At 40.7% G+C, this 19,533-nt stretch overlaps 1 protein-coding gene across 2 annotated transcripts in view; it reads right to left on the reverse strand.

Annotated features, from left to right (window-relative positions):
- Positions 1-19,145, reverse strand: part of SNX4 (sorting nexin 4) — a 32,800-nt gene extending 13,655 nt beyond the window's left edge. Inside the window, exons 1-6 of one of the 2 annotated variants that reach the window (XM_054636342.2) lie at positions 18,857-19,145; positions 17,768-17,883; positions 9,267-9,405; positions 9,040-9,168; positions 7,939-7,986; positions 3,857-3,912 (exon numbers count right to left, since the gene is read on the reverse strand). In XM_054636342.2, coding sequence (XP_054492317.2) covers positions 3,857-3,912; positions 7,939-7,986; positions 9,040-9,168; positions 9,267-9,405; positions 17,768-17,883; positions 18,857-19,048 — 680 coding nt within the window. In that variant the 5' untranslated portion in view covers positions 19,049-19,145. Of the gene's footprint in view, positions 1-3,856; positions 3,913-7,938; positions 7,987-9,039; positions 9,190-9,266; positions 9,406-17,767; positions 17,884-18,856 lie in introns of both variants that reach the window. The other variant, XM_054636341.2, reaches the window with a different exon arrangement.
- Between the last annotated feature and the right edge of the window lie 388 nt (positions 19,146-19,533).

The following is a 19,533-nucleotide window of genomic DNA, read 5'->3' on the forward strand; positions in this document are numbered from 1 at the left end:
AGTGACTTGTGTACACTGCTGGCTTGTCACTTCTGGAGAAGAGGCATTTTATCAGCCAGCCCAGTTAGGCTTCAGAGGCAATTTAAGCTGATACCTTTAGCTCTTGCTAATAACAAAGGTGAATTGTTTGCCACAGCCTTGCCAGTGACAGGTAACTAATTAAACCACAGCTACAGCCTCTTGTGTACACATAAACCCTCCCTAGTACACACAAGTCTAGCTCATGACCTACTTTGGTACACAAGAATGTGTTTATTTCATCCAGATGGGAAGTCAGAAACAGCTTTACCTAAATTACTAAACAATGATCTGAAAATACACACAGAAGAATACAACTAAAATTAAGGAATAGGAAACTAAGATTAGTGTTCCAGGTTGATGTTCAAGAACTAAAAAAAAACTTCATCCCTCCTCCCACCACAGACACACAGTCAGGCTTTGTATTTCAGAATAGCTTGTACCCAAGAGGTCTTACTAAAATGAGTTGGGTCACTTGTTTTGGGTGACCAAGTATGAAATTCCAGGGTTTTTCATTTAACACCTCTTCCTCCCCTGCCAGGAAATCTTCCCCTAAAATATTCCCATCCTTACATTCAGGAAGTAAAAGCTTTATTATGACTTCCAATACTTTTGATTTCCAAGAAGCATTTTTTATAGCATTATGACACACACAGGGTTAAAGCACATAAAAAGATTTAAAAGTTAGCAGAGAAGCTGTATGGGGAAAAAGAAATGTAGTCACTGATCTGCACAGTGGGATTTAGAGAGCAATCTTTTCAGTTTACACTTTATAAAATATGCACCAGGGCTGCACGTCAGACAGCTGCAGACACGTACAGTGAAGATATTTGAAATAATTGAACTAAAAACAAAAGATTAAAAAGCATGCCTGCAGCTCAGGAAGACTCCCCTTTCCACTACAGAAATTTATAACGTAAAGTTTTATTTATCCTGTTTTGCCACAAGAAATCTTTTAGGAATGCTGTACTCCCTGAAGGCCAGAGTCAGGAACCTAGGAGGACTTTCTGTATCCTGGCCTTCAGCAGCAATACATCTTCTCTCAGACCAATTCTTCCTCAATTAAAAAAAAAAAAATTAAAAAAAATGCTACTTCGGAATCAAGCTGTCTTCTATTTTATCTCATAAAAGCATAAACCAAAGTGCTGCTATTTTTTTCCCGATCTTCCGTGAAGGCTGAAAATTTTACAAATATAATTTTCAGGAAAAACTGGTTTAAGAGACTGGTAGTGTTGCAGATCAAAAGTTTATTTCTCAACTATTTGTTTAAGTCCTCCTCATTGCTCATGTAAAAAAAAAAGTTACATAATTATAAAGTAATTTCCAAACAGGGCTCAGTGAGGCACACAAAGGGATGTTTACTTTCCAGTGTAACCTAACAGTAGAAGTGTAAAACAAGAGATAGTTTTGGCACTCAAAAACTGAGGCTTTTTAAACTAGCACTTTTCCCTGGGTTTTACTGGTTCTGCAACATTAGCAACAGTCTAGATACTTAACTGAGCTATTAAATAGAACTTGAGACACAAATGAAGAAGTGATTGGGTCTCACATTGGTATAGGAAAACCAGCAAGTCTTTCAAAAATATCTTTTATGATACTGGCAAAGAAAAAAATTTCTTTAGAGTAGACAGCATTTCAGTGTAAGTTATTTACTTAGTGCATTTTACTCAGCAGTAATTCTCCTTGGATCAGGGCAGGCAGTGCCATTGTCCTGTTTTGTGAAGAGAGATACTACAAGAACAGAACTGTTCACTAAAAAACAAGCCACTTATCTGAATAACCAGACAAAAAAACCCAGAGAGCTACTTAAAAAAAAAAAATTAAAAGCCTGCCTTAGGAAAAGCTTTAGTATTTTCTAAAGAAATCTTCCACCAAAACCCAAAAGCTATGGTTTTCATTAGAGCCCAGAAAGATAAAGAAACTATGAGTGCCATGAGGCCAAATCAGAGAGGTCTGCAGTAGATACAAATTTACCTCTGAGTACCAGAATACCATATTTTTATCACCATTTAATTCCACCATTGAAACTACAAATTGCTTCCCACAGGAGAAGGTTTAGTTTCTAGTCCACATTTGACCTCGAAGAGCAGCCTGGTTTCAGCTGCATGGAGCTCCTCATGTTGCCAAGCTGACGGCTGCAGCTCCATGGCAATCCCAGCTGGGAGCTGCAGCTGCTCCTCACCTGAACCTCTCCTGGCCCAGGAGCCTGAAAGCCTACACTCCACACAGCACTCAAGTCACACCTTTTGTTTCAGCAAGGTGAGCTTGCTGAACCACTTCACCAGCCAGCCACACAAAAGCACCAAAGGTAAAGCAGAGGGGCCAGGCATCACATTCCAGGCAGCTCGAGCACCAGTGTGCTGGGCAGAGCAAGGCACTGTGCCTCCTGTTAGAGCCACACATGCTACAGCAAAAGGCAAACAAACAACTTCTGCTCATGAGTTATTTATTAAACAGTTTGTATTCTCAAGTGCAATTTGGAACTTAGGTTGCTGGCAGAATACAAGAGAAAACATGTCCCATTTCTCAAGTGCTTTGAAAGCTCTACCAAGGCACACACGCTCCAGGACTGTTTTTGTTACAAGCCCTTTCTTCATGTTTTCCTTGTATTAATCCTTTTTCTACTTTTTAACAAGCTACTTCTCATAACAACTTTGCTTTCTGAAACATTGTTACAAGCTACCAAGGATGCTCCTAAAACAGTTTTGCCCACCTGTGCCTACAGTCAGACTTCTGGCAGTTTACCTGCCGTGAGAGCAGGAAAAGATAACTCCTACTGGCCACAGAGGAAGATGACTGAGGGTGAAGCATTCAAACAAGGGACCATTTTCACCTGCAGATACAGAGAATTGCTGTCTTCCAATCTCATTCATTAATGTCATCATTTATGTTAAACCCTGGCTAAAAGCTTCCTGGCTGCCACAGAAGGCCCTAAAAACAAGCACAGTAAAAAAGGAGGGACTGGACCAATTCACAGGCTAAGTCTATGAAGAGGTTCAGAAAGGTATGTACCCTCTAACATCCTTAACACAATATCCACAGATTCTATGGCACAGACAGCAGTCAGGCACAGGGGCTCTCCCCAAAGAGCATCTCCTGGTGCCACTGCTGGACAGCAAGGGCACCCAGAAGGGCACTTTGCACAGCTGTGGATGGCAAACAGCAACATCTCTTGGCCCCATCACTGCACACTGATGCTTCTAAACCACTGCAGAAGTAGAAACTCCGATTTACCCTTCCCACATCACCAAGGGTGTGATGAACCTCCCCCTATATACACTGACAATTCTGAGCAGTTCTTCCATCCAGCAGATTGCTCTAGTGCCTGTCCCAGAGCTCTGTAAACTGCAACAGAGCTGAACTGACCTCTGGACTTCCAAAAGCATCTGTGAAAATTGGCAGCTTGGAAAGAACTGTGAACTGCAACTCCAGGGTGTGTGCATCCAGAGCTGTACACCAGCAGACTTTTGGAAAGACCTACTATCAATCTGTATTCTGTTCATGCTTGGAAAGATTTCTTGAAAACAAATATTAAGAGGTTCTTTTTCAGAGTCTGGTTTTGGGGATTTTTTTTGTCCCTTCGTTTTAGTCTAGCTAAAATGAAATACTCGTTTTACATGAAGTGATGGAATTTTTCTGAATGCTTCCTGCTTCTGGAGGCAGGATTTATCAAATATTTTCACACTACCTCTTTACTGGGATCCTGTTAAGATTTGAAGTGCAGAAAGATAATTTTTATTTTCTGAATTTATACTAAAGAGATAGAATATTCTGTCACCTGAAGTTATAGTTGTAACTGAAAAAGGGAAAAGGAGGGAAGAAGGATGTGGAATCTTACTTGTCTGGGTTTTTCACTCTGAATGTTGCATTAAGAGCTTTTAATCTGGAATCTGCCTGAAAAAGGGGAAAAAAAGCTTTGTTAATTTAATGCAATTAAATTTCAGTGACAAAAAAATCTCAGCCTTCTGGCAACACCATTAGAAAAATGTCCTGCCTTCATGGCATATTTAAGTCATCAAACATTGAACAAGTTGATACCAGCTGCCCTGAATGTCAGATATTTTTATTAAAAAGTCAAAAACCTATGCTATTTTTGTGAATATGATGTAAACAGTAACCACTAAAATAAAGCTGGTATAACCCAAGTCCCACAGAAATAGTCCCTTCTTAAAATGCTGCACAAATCATGGATTTAAGATACACAACACCACATTCTTTTTAGATGAAGCAATTAGGTAACTTAAGACCATATGGACAAGTTATTTTATATTTCTCAAACCAAATAAAACCAGTGGTAGAGTGACCTCTATACGCTCTTTATTACCAGGAACAGTTCCCCAGTGAAATCAAAATCTTATATATGTTGTTCTCTTACTTTTTATGACTTGCTTTACAGAAAATATGTAATTTGTATATCAGAAAGAGCCCTTTTTAATGCAATGTTCTTCTCTATAGTAGAGCATATATAAATCTCTACAGAACAAAACTCAATACCTAATTAAAAAGGTAATTGACTGCTTCAACTGTTTTTGAGATGTTGGTTTACCAATTTCTGCAACAGTAATATTGAATATTTCTAAGGAGATGGAGGGGGGGTTTTTTCCAATTTATTGAATATTAAACTGTGCAATCAATATTTACTCCTAATAAGACACCAACACAGATAAGAGATCCCAGCCTCATCCTTGAGGTCCACATCACTACAACTCTTCATTCCTAAAATGCATTTTACACACAGGTCACTCAGGGCTCATCTATACCAAAGAAAAATGCCAATTGAGGGTAAATGGCTGGAGTTTACTTTTGATCAAAATACCCTTCTCTTCAGTAAAAGGAAAATAAATCAGCACACCTTGCAAGGTGTATAGATTTCCTATAGTGTACTTCTTTAGCTAACAGGCTGTGCCACAGCTGCAAGCATTAAGTTGCTTCAGTAGTACTTCTTAGTGCTGGTATGTGACAAAAGAATATTTTGTGCCCTGTTATAGAAAACTCAGAGCCTGAAGAGCTATTTTGAATTTGTCAGCGAAGGGAACACAGTGTCTTCCCAAAACAAGAACAGAGCCCATCCTTTAGGGGCCTTGCAATAGCATCTACAGATAAGACAGGCACAGTCTGAGACTGTTTCACCTCCCACTACATTTGGGGTGAGCAGAAGATACCCATACATAGCCTGGAGAAAAGGAGGCTCAGGGGAACCTTACTGCTCTCCACAATTTCCTGGAAGGAGGGTGTAGTGAGGTGGAGGTTGGTCTCTTCTCCCACATAAGAAGCAGTAGGACAAGAGGAACCTGCCTCAAGTTGCTTCAGGGGAAGTTCAGATTGGATGCTAGGAAACATTTCTTTACCAACAGGATTGCCAGACATGGGATCAGGTTGCCCACAGAAGTGATGGAGTCACCATCCCTTGATGTCTTTCAAAGATATGCTGATGTGGCACTCAGGGACATGGTTTAGTGCTGGACTGGTGGCAGAGTCAGGTTAACTGTAGCTGTTCTTCCAATGACCAAAGCACCAAAACAAAGCATAACCCACAAGCTGAAAGGTAAGGGAACAAAACCCTCCAGACTAAGACTGACTCACACAGGGAGAAAGCAGGTTCATTGTCACAACTGTGTGTGACACTTCTCTAAGAATATCTTGCAAAGGGAAGACAAGGCAGCATGGGGAAGCATGTCCCAGATAGCACAAAGAACTCAAAACACTGCAGGAGCTCCAAGTCCCAGCCTTTATGCTTATTCAGAGCACTTCTGAGGCTTGTATAGTCTTGGATCTCAAATGCCATACCCCAACAAATCAACACACAAGCCAGTTATGTTTTGGGCTGTTCACACACACCTGCAGGTACTCCTCACACAGTAAAAACATCACATAAATACACTGATATTATCAGAGTCCTTCCCTCTGAGCAGCTACTTCCCAGTACCCTGTATTTATGTTGAAACAGCAGGCAGCAAAACCATTTGAGTCTGTTGGGGCAGCAGGCACATAGAGCAGCTTTACACTTCGAAAGAACCACTTCCTACCCTACAGTTCCAGGGCAAGTTTTTGTCTTTTGTCACATGCACACGTAGTGCTCTGAAGGAAGAGTTCAGTAGGTCCATACAAGCACTGTCAGGCAGGAAGCACAATCCTGCCAGTGCTCAACCATCTCAGTAGGGCTATTTCCTTTTTGCCATTTGCAGCACAGTAACTCTCACACACCACCTTTGAGCATTTACACCAGTTAGGCTTCTAGAGAAACATCTGCCCAGTCTTAAAATTGATTTAAGAGTGACATGCACAAGCATTTTAGAGATGAACTACCCATCAAATGAGGTACAGCTGAGGAGTTTTCAGAGAGTTAACGCCTACTATGATCCCATAATCATTTATGTAAACTAAAGAGAGATGGGAATTTTTTCTTTCCTACAGGAAGGGTTAAAATCCCAAGTGACAAATCCCTTAAATTAAAAATCCCTTAAAAATTAAGTGCTGGGGTTGGGAGGGAGGAAAGGCATGTTTTAATGATACAGCTGGCAGAATAAACAAAGTCTCCAACACCAACATTCAGCTATAGCATGCTATACTGTATTAATACCTAATTTAAGGTTTAGTTAGAGTTCAACCCCTCTCAGACAAAAAACACATCCTGCTTAAATGCAGCAGAGGCAGCAGTAACATAAACAAATGGTCTAATTTGAGTCTAAAACATGCACTGAATAGAGGTTTTCCTTCCACTGTAGTGCTAAATATTGAGAGTTTATACTTTAGATGTAGAATAAAGGGAAGATTCTCTTTACCAGGCTTCTGAAACAGTTATTTTTCTTTCCTAAGGAAACTGGAACCATGAAAGGGAAAACATACACAATCAAATCTAGAGGGAAAACAAGACTTGCTAGTCTCTCATTTAATCTACAATGTGGTTTCAGGGAGGCAAATATTCTCAGCATTCTGCTATGAGTTTTCTTCCATAAACACACCACTGTGTGTTCTCCTGAACACACCCTGCCAGTACAAACTTTCTGAACTCCTATGAGTGTATGCAGCTCCAGAGCTTTACATTGTTTGCATTATGAACACCAGTAGTATGCAACCCAACTGTAATGGAAGAGAATTATTGTAAACTTAAGTTATCAACAGTAAGTGTCAGTATCAAAGCCCCTTGGACACTGAGGATAAGAGCACCAGGGAGTTTCTTTAGCTCTCACTATTTAGAATAATTCTTCATAATCCATCCAGTTTTCAGTTGTGATTTCATGAGAGCAGATCACATTACAATGAAACAAAAAGCTCAGTATTTGTCCCCATACAGTAATTCTTCCAGACACAGCCCAGCAATCTATCAGCTTCTCAGATTCTTGACCTGTACAGACACACGACCTCAGACCATTTATTCCTGCAAGTCTTCCACCAGTTTACCCAGCCATGAACTCGCTGATGTCAATGAGGATAGTATTACTTCAAGACACATTCTGTTAAACAGTTAAGGGGCACCAAATCTGTCTGTCTTAGTCCCTTTCACCAACTGCTCTTGCAAATAAGTCCTATAATTCAGACCTCTTTGCTTACCTTTTCTTGACATCTTGCACCTCTTACCAGACTAAATTTGACACCCACCTTTAAAAATGCTAAACTAAACAGAAAACACAAAACCTCATTGCTGTGGCCTCAAGTTCATTACTTTTAAAGCTTATAAGGATTCTACGTTACCAGCAGAATTACACAGGCACGTAACAAGCCTGCTAGAGAACTTAACTGCAGTCCTACCTATCACATGTCAAGAACATCACTGTTTTTTGTAATAACAAGTATTCATGAAGCAATGCCTTTAACTCATTCTTAGAGCAAACATCCTTTCGTAAATAGCCTAAAAATGTTTGTTGGAATATGTCTGTATCATATCACAGCAATCACAAGACAAACAATTACAGTAATTACCTTCAGCTGAAATCCAGTCTCATTCACCATTTCTTTCCATCCACCTTCCTAAATATACAGGAGAAGAATGTTCAGTTAGAGTGATTTAAGAATGCTGCAGCTTTTGCAAGTCCCTGTGAGAGCCCATATCAAAGCAGCTTCTGCAGTATGCCTGGCTTCTTCCTCAGCTATCCTCCCCACATCTTTTCAAGAATCTGGGTTTAGAATAACCAATCATTACATTGTGCTTAAATACTAACCTCCCCCCAAAAACCCTCTTCTCAACTACCTCAATCTATCAGCTGGGAGCAGGAGCCACACTGCTTTGTCTAAAGAAGAGTAGCTAACATATTTTGCCTCTGAGATTACCAGCATCTCCAAGGGCCTTTCCATCTCAAGGCAGAGAGCAGAGAGCACACAGGTGACAACAGTTTGCAGTCCACATGCCATCACCTGCCTCATGTGTACTGCTGATTCTCCGCTGTTTTCAGCTTCTATACATCGGTCCACCCACATACTGCACCACGGCAAACATAGCTGTTCAGTCCAGTATCTGGGAATCCCTCATCAAAGCACAGAAAAAAGAACTATCCAGCATCTCCTAAAGTTGAAAGCTGCAGAATGTAATGTTTAAGCCGACAATCAGACCAGAACTTCTGTGACAATGTATTGTAGCAGTTTTGGACCACAACACAGGAATGGATGACCCAAACCACAAGGCTAAAGAAACCATGGATATCCAAAGGGTGAGCTGGAAGCCAGTGCTGCCCCTGCAGTCAGCAGTAGAGCATGGTAACTAGTTCAGCTTTAGTCCTATGAAGAGCTCCCAAACAACATGCATTAAGCTCCGAATAGGCTGTTCCAAAGAGGTGTTTCTATGTTAGGAGCCTTACAACTTGACTAGAAAAAAGTCATAAGGTAGATTAGAAGGGCAACTGTACAACTGCAGGCTGCTCTCAAGCAGCTTTTAGCTGGACAAGCCTTTTCCACCTCAAGTTTATTCACATTATCTATCTTTCCTCCTGATACAGACCAAGTTATGGGTCAATAGAAAAGATCAGAAGGACATTATCTTAATTAAATAATCACTAAATAATGTATTTAGAAATAACTTTACTATACCTGCATTAAAAATGCATAAAAGATTTTGTCTTGGCAAAGAACAGGATGTGAAGCCACACGTAACAAGAAGTTTTCCAGACCAATTCTTCTTCTTTCCACAAAATCTGGATCCATATTATCTGCTGATAGCTTATGCCAAACAAAGTCAGCCTAGTTAAACAGAAGAGTGTCAACAGTAAATTAAAAAACAAACAAAACAAAGCAAGCCACAGTTTCGGTTTCCTTACCCTTTTTTCTGGCAAAGGAGGAACAACAATGTGTGGGTAGGTGACTGACAAATAATTCCTCAACAACTCAAATTCACTGTAACGTCGCCACAGGGACTCCACTGGGGCACATTGTCCCTCACTCTGGGACTCAACAGCTCTGAAAGATAAAGCAGCAAATTTGAACATTAGTGAGCCATCACCTACTCCCTCAAAAACCATCAGTGCAATTAGACCAAAGGCCCCAAGTATAGTAGTGATTACTGCATGACTTGCCCATAACCTAAAGCAACCTTAATTAATTTCATGTCTACATACTTAATTTAAAAATATTTGTAATTTCTGCCTGATAGCACTTGAATTTGCTAGGAACACAGAAAAACTCAATGCACTTACACATCAAAAACAAACAGGTAGGTCACAATCAAGTAGAGACACATGTGGCTTAGTCCACACCTTTACAGAAATAGCCCTATTTCTCTTGGAACAGTGTTAGGTTCAAAGTTAGTAAAATTTCCTGAGTACCTGAAGGATACAGAATATTGTAAGAAGAAATTTACTATTCAGTGGGAAAGCCTTCACTTCAGAGGACAAAAATGGTCTTGCATACAACAGTTGACATAGTTACCAATACAACTTTAAAAATATTAAGATATTTTAAAGGATATTTTTAGAAAAAGACCAAATTTCAAAGTACTTCCAATTTTCTTTTTTTGTTCAAAGTGACATGTTTTTATATTTATGGACTAAAAACATAACAAACTACCTAGAGAAAGCAGGTACAAAATTTATGTGTCTGAAAAATTTGTTGAAGACTTAAATCCAACATGGCCTAGCAAGGTAATAAAGGGTTTTATGTTACTATAAAAGGAGAAATCATTGAATATAGGATTGGAAAGTAACACAAATACTTGATGAGAAGAATAATTTTTCATACAAGACATTCAAAGCAATAGAAATACTTTGCAATAACATAAAATAAGCATTGGGTAGCAACACTTCCAACAGTTAGCATATGCCAGAATAAACACAGAGAGAGAATTCACACAAGGCACTTAAAACAAAGCAGTGGTGATGTCTACATCTACTTTATTCTTCATTGAAGTGACTAACTAGCAGACAAAGCACTGGCATAAACCTACAAGGAAGAGTATTGACTGCTGAGTTTGGAAGGGACCTCTGCATGTCTGTGATCCAGCTCCTTGCTCAAAGCAGAATGTTCTGAGCCACATTCACTTGGGTTTTGAGTATCTCCAAGGACCGAGACTCTACTACCACATTGAGCAACCCACTCCCATGTTTGACAAACCTCACAATAAAGAGGTTTTCTTACTTTTACCTGGAATTTCCCATGTTTGAATTTGTGGGCACTGCCTTTTGCCCTCTCTTGGCATCACAGAAGGAGTCTGACTCCATCTTCTTTACCTCCCCACCAGGTACTGATCCACAACTGCTAAAATCAGCTGTCTCTTGCATAGGCTGAACAATTCCATCTCTTTTAGCCTCTCCCTGCAGGTCAGACAATCCAAGGCCATAATCATTCTCACAGCCCTTCACTGGACTTGCTTCAGTAAGTCCACATCCTTCTGGTGCTGGAGAACTCAGAACCGGGAACAATAAATTATCAACTACAAGTAGTTACTCATATAGCATTTAGTAGAAGAGAATGCTACATTATTTTTTCCAGCAAAAGTCACTTTACAGTTGTTGAATTCCTAAGAACTTTGTGAAGTTTTAAAACATCTAAGAAGCACACAAATTATTGATAATTTTTAACCTACGGGGTCAGATTTCTAACGATCTTACTGAAAAACAAACAATCCCATTCCAAAGTTGCCCCAATTATTTGATACATTTAAACAAAATACAAGGTGCCTCTATTTGTGAGCCTTCATTAGAGAGGAACAGTCTTGCTATAAACTTTGGTTTAGTTACATGTTCAGGTAGAATAATGTCATATAGAAGAACACAAAAGATACTTTTTTAACTTAGTAAGGTGGAACAATTTTTATGTATCTACCCATGCCTTGGGGAAAGGACATTCATTCCAGGTAACTGAATTTGTAGGGGGAAAAAAACTTTACAAGTAAGAAGAAAAAAGGATAAATTCATAGCATTCAAAATAAACTGCTCCAGATCAAAACTATTTGAGAGTGACTCAAAAGGAAAAGGTGAGTACACTACTGACAGCCACTATTCACACTGCCAGCATCCCACAGAATTCTTCCCCATGAGAGTATTTAAATTCAATGAAGCTGCACCTGCAAATACTGAGTTCTGAAGAGGGAAAGCTCAGCCCAGCCTGGACTGACAGGCTGTGCAGCATTCTTCCCCACACTAACTGCTGCACCATTCAAATACTGCAAGAACACTTCAGCACAAAGCAGGAATCTAGTGATTGAACTATTGATGAGTAAGAGGTAAATTTGAATAGACAAGGAATTAAGCTACTGTGCCTCAAAAGATTAATTGTTTAGTCAAAAGCTGAAGGCACAAACATTGCATTCCTGGAGGAAGAACTCCCAGCAGGGTTTGGTAAACAATCTGGCCATTCAAGACACTCACATAAAAGTACTTCAGAATTACAGATCCTTTTTATCTTCAGCTTCAGTAACCTACCAACCAGCTGCACTGACTTACACCATGGGATTCAAGACTTCCACATGGGTTATTGTCAGCCCTTAAGAAAGACTGCTGCCATCAATACATGATAGTATGATGGGGATCCTGCCTGAGAACAGACTGCACAAGCAAGCATAAACAGGGAGACAAGAAAAACACAGGTCAGGATTGCCCTGAGAACCCAGGCACATGCCAGGAGGACACAATTGTGCTGCAGATACGGATGCTGCTGTGCCAGCCTTCTGAGAGGAGAATGGTCCATCTCTGTAAGCACCTAAATCATGCTTATAATGCTCTGTAATTGTTGTGCAGAGTTAATTACAAAGTAGGAGCAGCAAAGGCCAGGCTGAGCCTTAACTGCGAGAAAAAAAAAAAGAAGAGCCCTTTCTGAACATGCTTGCTTATCAACTTTGTATTTGCTACAATTAATAAGAACCCATCAGTTATTTGAAAAAAACATAGTAGGAACATCTCAGTCCACACACATTAAGTAGAAAACTAAATATTAATCAAAAATTTTAAAAGGTCATTTGGGAGCATAACACTTCAGCAGGAAAGGACCACAGCTTTACAGAGAAGCCTAGTCCTACATCAGCACAAACAACTACCTCGTTACTTGAAGTTTTATGCCCACACAGGGCCTCAAGAGCTCCAGGAGGAAGGAAGCAGATTGCCAGGCCAGTTCATACCACTCACTGCACCTACCCTGCCCACACTGAAGACACTAAGGAAGTTTACTACATCTAAAGCCTACTGTCAATTTATTCTGACAAAGCAGATCTGTGGACAACAGTTAGGCTTCCCCTAGTCTCAGTTAATCAACCTTTACAACCCTTGTGAGGGACACAAAAATCTCACACTATACCCTGAAGAAAAAGATTAAATTACTACCAGAGAATCTTGAAGGTCAAACCTGCCTGTGTAGTTAATTCTTTCTTAACTAGATAGCAGCTGATACAACCACCTCACTGTAGCGTGTGTTTAGCAGCCTGACTTTATTCTCATCTCAGATCATACTTGTTTCTTTTATTTTAACATGCATTTATTCTCAATGTCTCAGGAGTGCAAACACTGCCTTTTACAGCTGCTTTTATCTTCATCAGGAGAGCACCTATATAGCACCGAACAAAGAAGCCATGCTTCTTTAATTAATTGATTTGAATATATTTAAGACATTTCAAAATTATTAGTATCAGTTGCACTCCCCAGGCTTACACCCAGCTTAGAGTAATCCCCCAGGCTGTGCTCTCTAGAGCACACAATGCTGCAGAGCTCAGTAAAGGAGGGGAGCAGCAAAGTTCTTTGCAAAGCTGGGGTAGGCAGGCACTGCACAGCCCTCAGTTCGGAGCCTGTGTCAGCACCATGGCCTTTTAAATGAGGCAATAAGAGCTTGAAACTGCATGGATGGATTTAGGACAGGCAACCAAGATGAGAGAATTTTTTTTTTAATCCCACCAAAAATGTCTCTGCCTGGTAACATATGAGGTCATAAAATACCACCAATTACAAGAGCATTTCCTCCCCAGGAACACCATTTCAGAAAGGAAGTAGAAATCCACAAAGGTACTCATTAGACTTAGTACCTTCACTACCATCTAATTTTTTAGACCACGTTATGAACTTCCCCATTAATTGCAAGTATTGCAGACCAGTTTCAATTAAGACTATAATCACTTGTTGATGCTCAATCAAACTTCTCAATTTGTTTTGGTTCTAAAAACACAATATAATACTTGTACAGTCTTCAGGCAGGAAAACCATATGTTTTCCTTTTAAGGACACTTTTAACAATGCAAGTTATTCATTGAACGAACCAATCTGCCCGAAAAATTAAAAAGACAAAATTGAAACCTTCATCTTGTACATTTATAACTGATGTTATCATAACCAATTCAAAGATTACATTACTCCATGTCTCATTTATTTGCCTTAATTCAAAGTGTCAATGTGAAAACTTTAGTCCATCTAATTAACCTCTTCTCACTTCCCATTTAAAACTAATTATCTTAAATGAGCCACTAAATAATTCTGAATGCAATAAAGACGAATGGCTGTGAAGTATTAAATCAGACAAGAAGGAAATACACAGGTTTATTTCCTTGTAAAAGCAATCATCTCTTCAGTGGCAAAAGCAGTAACTCTGCTTTCAACCTTTGACCTTCCAGTGTAAGAGAAGTGACACTTCCACTCCCTGTAGTGGGCAAGGTTCACTCCCTGTGCAGAGGAACACCATTTTAGAGGGATGGGCAACTTTTTCCAACAGCTATTTAGAAATAGTCCCTGTATTTAGGCTTCTCAGACAGCTGATGTTTAATAATTGCTCTTCTACCTGGCAAGCTGTATGACAAGGAAGCATTTCTCTTGCCAGAAGGTTTTCCACAGCCAGGTGATTCTTTGGTTTTTTTATACTGTCACCCAGTTTACTGTATTTAACTGAAACATACATTTGTCAGGAAGATGAATGATTCATTGTTTCTATCAAGTAAAAATCATCAAAAAACTAAGTTCTCAAATCCTTTGTCTTCTTTCAGCTCCCAACTCTCTCCTGTTTAAAGCTCATGCTGAATTTCGACTTTCTCCCCTACACCTCATTTGGAGTACATTGGACAAGTATTCCTGACTCCCATTGGCCAAAATCTGCCCTTTACTGTTCTATCAGAAGACAACATTTGCCCTTTGTGGGCATTCATCTTCTTCTCAGGAAACCCATGCCTGGACTTTTCACCTAGCCCAGTGTGAAAAAGGAAATTTTGATAAGGGTACTAAACAAAATATAATAAAGGAAAAACTCCTGAAATGCTGCAATGCAGCACTGCTATCACTGAACTGTGGCCTCACCAGGTACTTATTTACAAGTCCATTTCTCTCACAGAAACTTTCTTTGGAAGTTCTCCCACTTTGGATGGGCAATCCAAGCTCTTAACAGAGAAGCAGGTAACACTCATATCACTATTTAACTAGCGGAAAACTTTTCAAAGACTGTAACCAGAAATAAGGATAGTAACTTCCCAGCCATACTGTGGGAGTAAAAAGGAAATAAAATGAGCCCCCTTGTCAAATTACTGCAAGAGAAAGTGAAGACTAGTAGGACTGAAACCAGGGAATCTGCTATTAAGTGGTTGGAGAGCAGGCTGCACAAACTTGTGCTACTTTTTCCTAAAGCCACATTTAAAACAGAACAAAAAAAAATACATGCTAGTCATCATATTGTTTGATTGGGAAGGTCAGGACAGAAATCTTTTAGTCAGCAGGGATGAAAGGGAAGTGAACTAAATGGAAGTGTCCTAGTACTACAGAAGAAATAGTTTACTTTAAAGGAGACCAGGAAAAAGAGGCATTCCCTGTATGTATAATTACAAGCGCAATACCACAGAGCACTTTAGAGGTGCTCTGCATTCTGATTAACTTTCACCTCTGTCATGGAAATAACAGGTACAAAGACAGGAGTCAGACTTATGGGTTTATTCTACCTGAGTTCTTGTAGTTTCATGCAGACTCTGATGTAAGACACAGCTGCCTAAAATTCTAACAAGCAAGTCTGGATTTAAGTAAGATCCTGGATATTTGCTACTTCCCTTACAGAAAGCTAGTGATATGCTGAGCACATCTCAAGAAGGAATATTTAGCTACACATCTGAAGAATATGTACTTGCCTTAATGCCATTTCCCACAAATAGGTAGAAGTGACCTCTGTTCTCACAGGGAGAATATAAAAATTGATTTATTTTTAAATAACTGTATAGTTTAACAGAAGCTGTGAAACAAACTGACATTAGGACTAATTGAATGGAAATAGCTCATAATAAAAAAATCGAATTAGGTAATGCAGAAAGGTCTAAAGCAAGAAGATGTTTTCAGGAAACACAACCCTTGGAATTTGTTGACGTTCTGCAGTCTACAGCAATGGAGTTTGTTTTGTCTCAAAGAAGTATATCTACATCAAAGTATAATAGCACATAAAAAAAATCAAAAAAAGTCACATAAAAATGTGAGCATAGTAATTAGAAATTTCATTTAAAAAGAAAAACTAAGTAACACCATAACTTGCATTTTGAAAACATTTTCACCAGCACCAGCAAAATTTATGTGTTAAAGTCAGCTGCTGTTCTATAACAAATTGTCGTAATTCTATCCATCTTGTGTCTCTAATTCACCCAGATAGAATTCCTCAATTCAAATTGAAATTAAATCCTAGATAGCAGTAATGGTGGAACCCCAGTTCATATAAACATAATGCAACTATTATTAAGTGGTCTTCCCTTTATATTACTATAAACAGTTTTATTCTTCAGCTACAAAATATCTTATTACCCAGACAAATTACTGTGAAGCCCACCTACAGCTACAGGCTCAGCAGGAAGCACATTTAATAGCCACCAATTATATTTATGCAAGAAGTTCTGCCTTCTCAGCAAAAGGAATAGAGAACCTATTTTATTAGAGATGTGACAAACACACATTTTCAATCGCTCTGTGACAAACATGTAATTGGTCTCGGTATTTGCTGACCACAGAGTAAAATAAATCCTAATGAAAGAACACAATCTGGCCAGCAAAGTACAGCTTTGCCACTATGAAAGAACAACTGGGAAAGACCAGTGGGAGCAACTCTGAAGTAATGCAAGGATGACTGGAAAAGGAGATGCAGTCAGCATGTTCTGGGGCTGTATAAATCTGCCCCCAGAGTACACTTCATATCACAGTCAGGCCCCAATGATTCCAATTTTCTTCTCTTTTCCTTCAGAAATATCATTACAATAAAAACAACACTACTTACATGAGAAGGTGTGATCTTTAATATCAATACACTGTAAAGGTATTTTTAAGCATCTGAGCAACTGTCAAAGAGCTATAATATTTGAAAAATGTATGTCTGTTTTGGACTTTGTTCTTCAAGTTTAGCAAAAATATAGCAAACTTATCCCCACAGGCCTGCAATCAGTGTGACTGGTGTGTCCATCAGCTAAACAAGCTAAGAAGCCTTTTAGCTAGCAGATAGCTAGCAAAATGCAACTGCTTTGTTTCAGAAGGTTTTCTTCGTACAGCAGATGATTCCAAAGGCAAGGCCCAAAGGTTAAAACTAGTAATATAAAGAAGATCTAATCAAAACTCGTAACAAAGTCTAATTTTGAAATTCTTGCTTCAGCTGAGTAACATGATCCCACTTAAAAGGAGTCATCTGTTACTGTTTGGGAAGTAAGGATAAGTTAGAAAAGATTTTAAAGTTTTGCTACTAGTCAATACTTGAAATTTTGTGCTTGTGGTACTGAGAATGTTTATCACTCCAGTAGTATTCATCTTGTTAACACAAGAAGATTAAGCACAGTAAATTCCCCAGTGAAAGTTCAAGCTAATATGAAGAAAGGAAATAGTTAGCTAACTCTAACCCTTAAACCATCTACAAGGAGTATGTGGTAATCAGATCAAGCAAAACACTTCAAATATAAGCTGAGCAATAAATTTTGACCACATGACATAAGTCATGAGACTTCTCTCTTTCTTGTCACCTCAAGCAAGCCTAAGTTACTTTAGACTTCTCTCACATACAATTTCACAAATACATGTATAAATGTGTCCAACTCACGTCCACAAAATAACCAAGCAGTTGTTGGCACCATTTTAATGCAACAACTTTCAAACACACATTTTTCCACCTAGCTCCAAATGAAGAATAACAGTACACAGTCACACAAAACCAGCACCAGTACTGAACTGGAGATCAGCTGCCAAATTCTCACAGGAAAAGATCCTCCAGAGTGGGTTGATAACCACGTAACAAAGCACAAAACAGCTAAATCCTCTCATCAACTGTACCTGATTATTTTTAGGGGTGGAAGGAGGGAAAATCTGTTTAGAATGGCACATCCATGTACGCTTGAGACTGAGCTCTCATCACCCACCTAGTCTCAATGAGGTAAGCAGTGTATGTTTCTTGTATGTTCATGGCATTCCTCCCAGTCCGTTTTTCAGCTTCTGAAACCGTGATTTCCATTTTCTTTGCCAAACAGTCTTCCATCTTTTGAGAAGAGGAAAATAAAGATTCATGTAACATTAACCACACAAGGCAAAGGCTACTAACCTTGCCTCCCCTTCTCCTACACCACATTTGTTCAAATAAGACAAGTCTCTGTGGAATAAAGGCTTTGACAGGGCTTTGCTTTATACCTATGTTCTGTATCACATTTGCAAGTGAAAACTGGAAACCTCCTTTAGGGAGAAAACAGAAAAGTCAACAAACTGACAACTTCAGGTACCAAAAACCACCCCGAGCCAGAAGGATACAGAAACGAGAAATATTTTTCTTTACAGGTAACAAAGTAACCTTTTTTTAAAAAACAAACACGCTAACCCCAGTATTTTCTATCCAAACACTTCCCAGCTACCAGTGAATTCCTCTTCAGGACACCCGGGACACATGTAGCCACCTCTCCCCTTTCACAGGAAACAGAATATATCCGGACCAAGATGTTTATCTTTTAATCTCTCAGAGGAGGATCGTTATCTTTTACACACTGGCCGCCAGAAATCAGTAAGGACCACACGCCCACCATGGAAAGGCAGAGCTGCACTGAGCAGGGAGGGGGAGTCACTTGTGAAATTAAGGGGGGAGGGGGAGACAAAAACATAACTGATAATAATAAACAATAATCTGACATTAAGGACGAGGGCAGAGGGTGCACAAAGCTCTCTCACAGCAGCCAGGACGGGGCTGCAAAGAGAATCCCGCAGCTCAGAGGGTCATGCTGCACAGCTCTGCCCCGCGCTCCACCGAGCAGGGCTCGGCCCCAGGCAGCGAAGGAAGGGCTGGACCCACCTGTAGCCCCTTCCCGCGGGCAGCGCTGAGCGAGCGCCCGGCCCCCAAGCTCCGTCACCCTCCCCGCCCGGCCCGGGCAGCGCGCTCAGGAAAGCCCGGGGCTCGCCCGGCGGAGCAGGCCGAGAGCGCGGGGAGGGGGACGCTGCCCCTCCGCCACCGCCCTCCGCACCCTCACCGCGGCCAAGGGCTGCTCCGGGGGCGGCAGGGCGCCCTCGTCTTCTTCCTCTTCTTCTTCCTCCTCTTCCTCCTCCTCTTCCTCCTCCTCCGGGCGGCTGCCGCTCGGCTCGGGCTCGGTGCTCTCCATGGGGCTCGGGGGCTCGGCCGCGGCGCTCCGCGCAGGCGCTGAGCCGGGCTCCGGCCGAGCCATGGCCGCTCCCGGAGCCGGGCCGGGCCGGGGTGTGTCCGCGGGGCTGCGGGCGGGGGCGAGCCCGGCCGGCACGGCCCTCACCGCCGCCCATGCCCGTGGGCAGGCTCGATCCGGGGGTGCTGAGGGCGTCCTGCCCACCCTGGTGCCCAGAGGGGGCTCGTTCGTGCCCCTGTGCACGGCCACCCCTCGCTGTGACCGTGCTCCGCTGGCCCACAGGCAGCCTTGAGCCTCCTGCCCGGGACAAAGCCTCCCCCGGCCCCTCACCCGCGCTCTTTCAGCTGTAAATGTTTATTTCTAAAATTTCTTTGTGCTGTTGTTCCCCTCGTAGTTCTCAGGTCACAGAAGAGTTTCTCGTGCCTTGCTTCACCCCCTTTCTTGCTTGTTTTTTGGTTGGTTGGTTGGTTGGTTGGTTGGTTGGGTTTTTTTGACACCCTGTCTTGTTACAGCAAATAACACACCTTAAACAAAAATTAAATTCCATACTA

The sequence above is a fragment of the Agelaius phoeniceus genome, chromosome 7 (genome assembly GCF_051311805.1).
Source record: "Agelaius phoeniceus isolate bAgePho1 chromosome 7, bAgePho1.hap1, whole genome shotgun sequence".
In the NCBI taxonomy this organism is placed as follows: Eukaryota; Metazoa; Chordata; class Aves; order Passeriformes; family Icteridae; genus Agelaius; species Agelaius phoeniceus.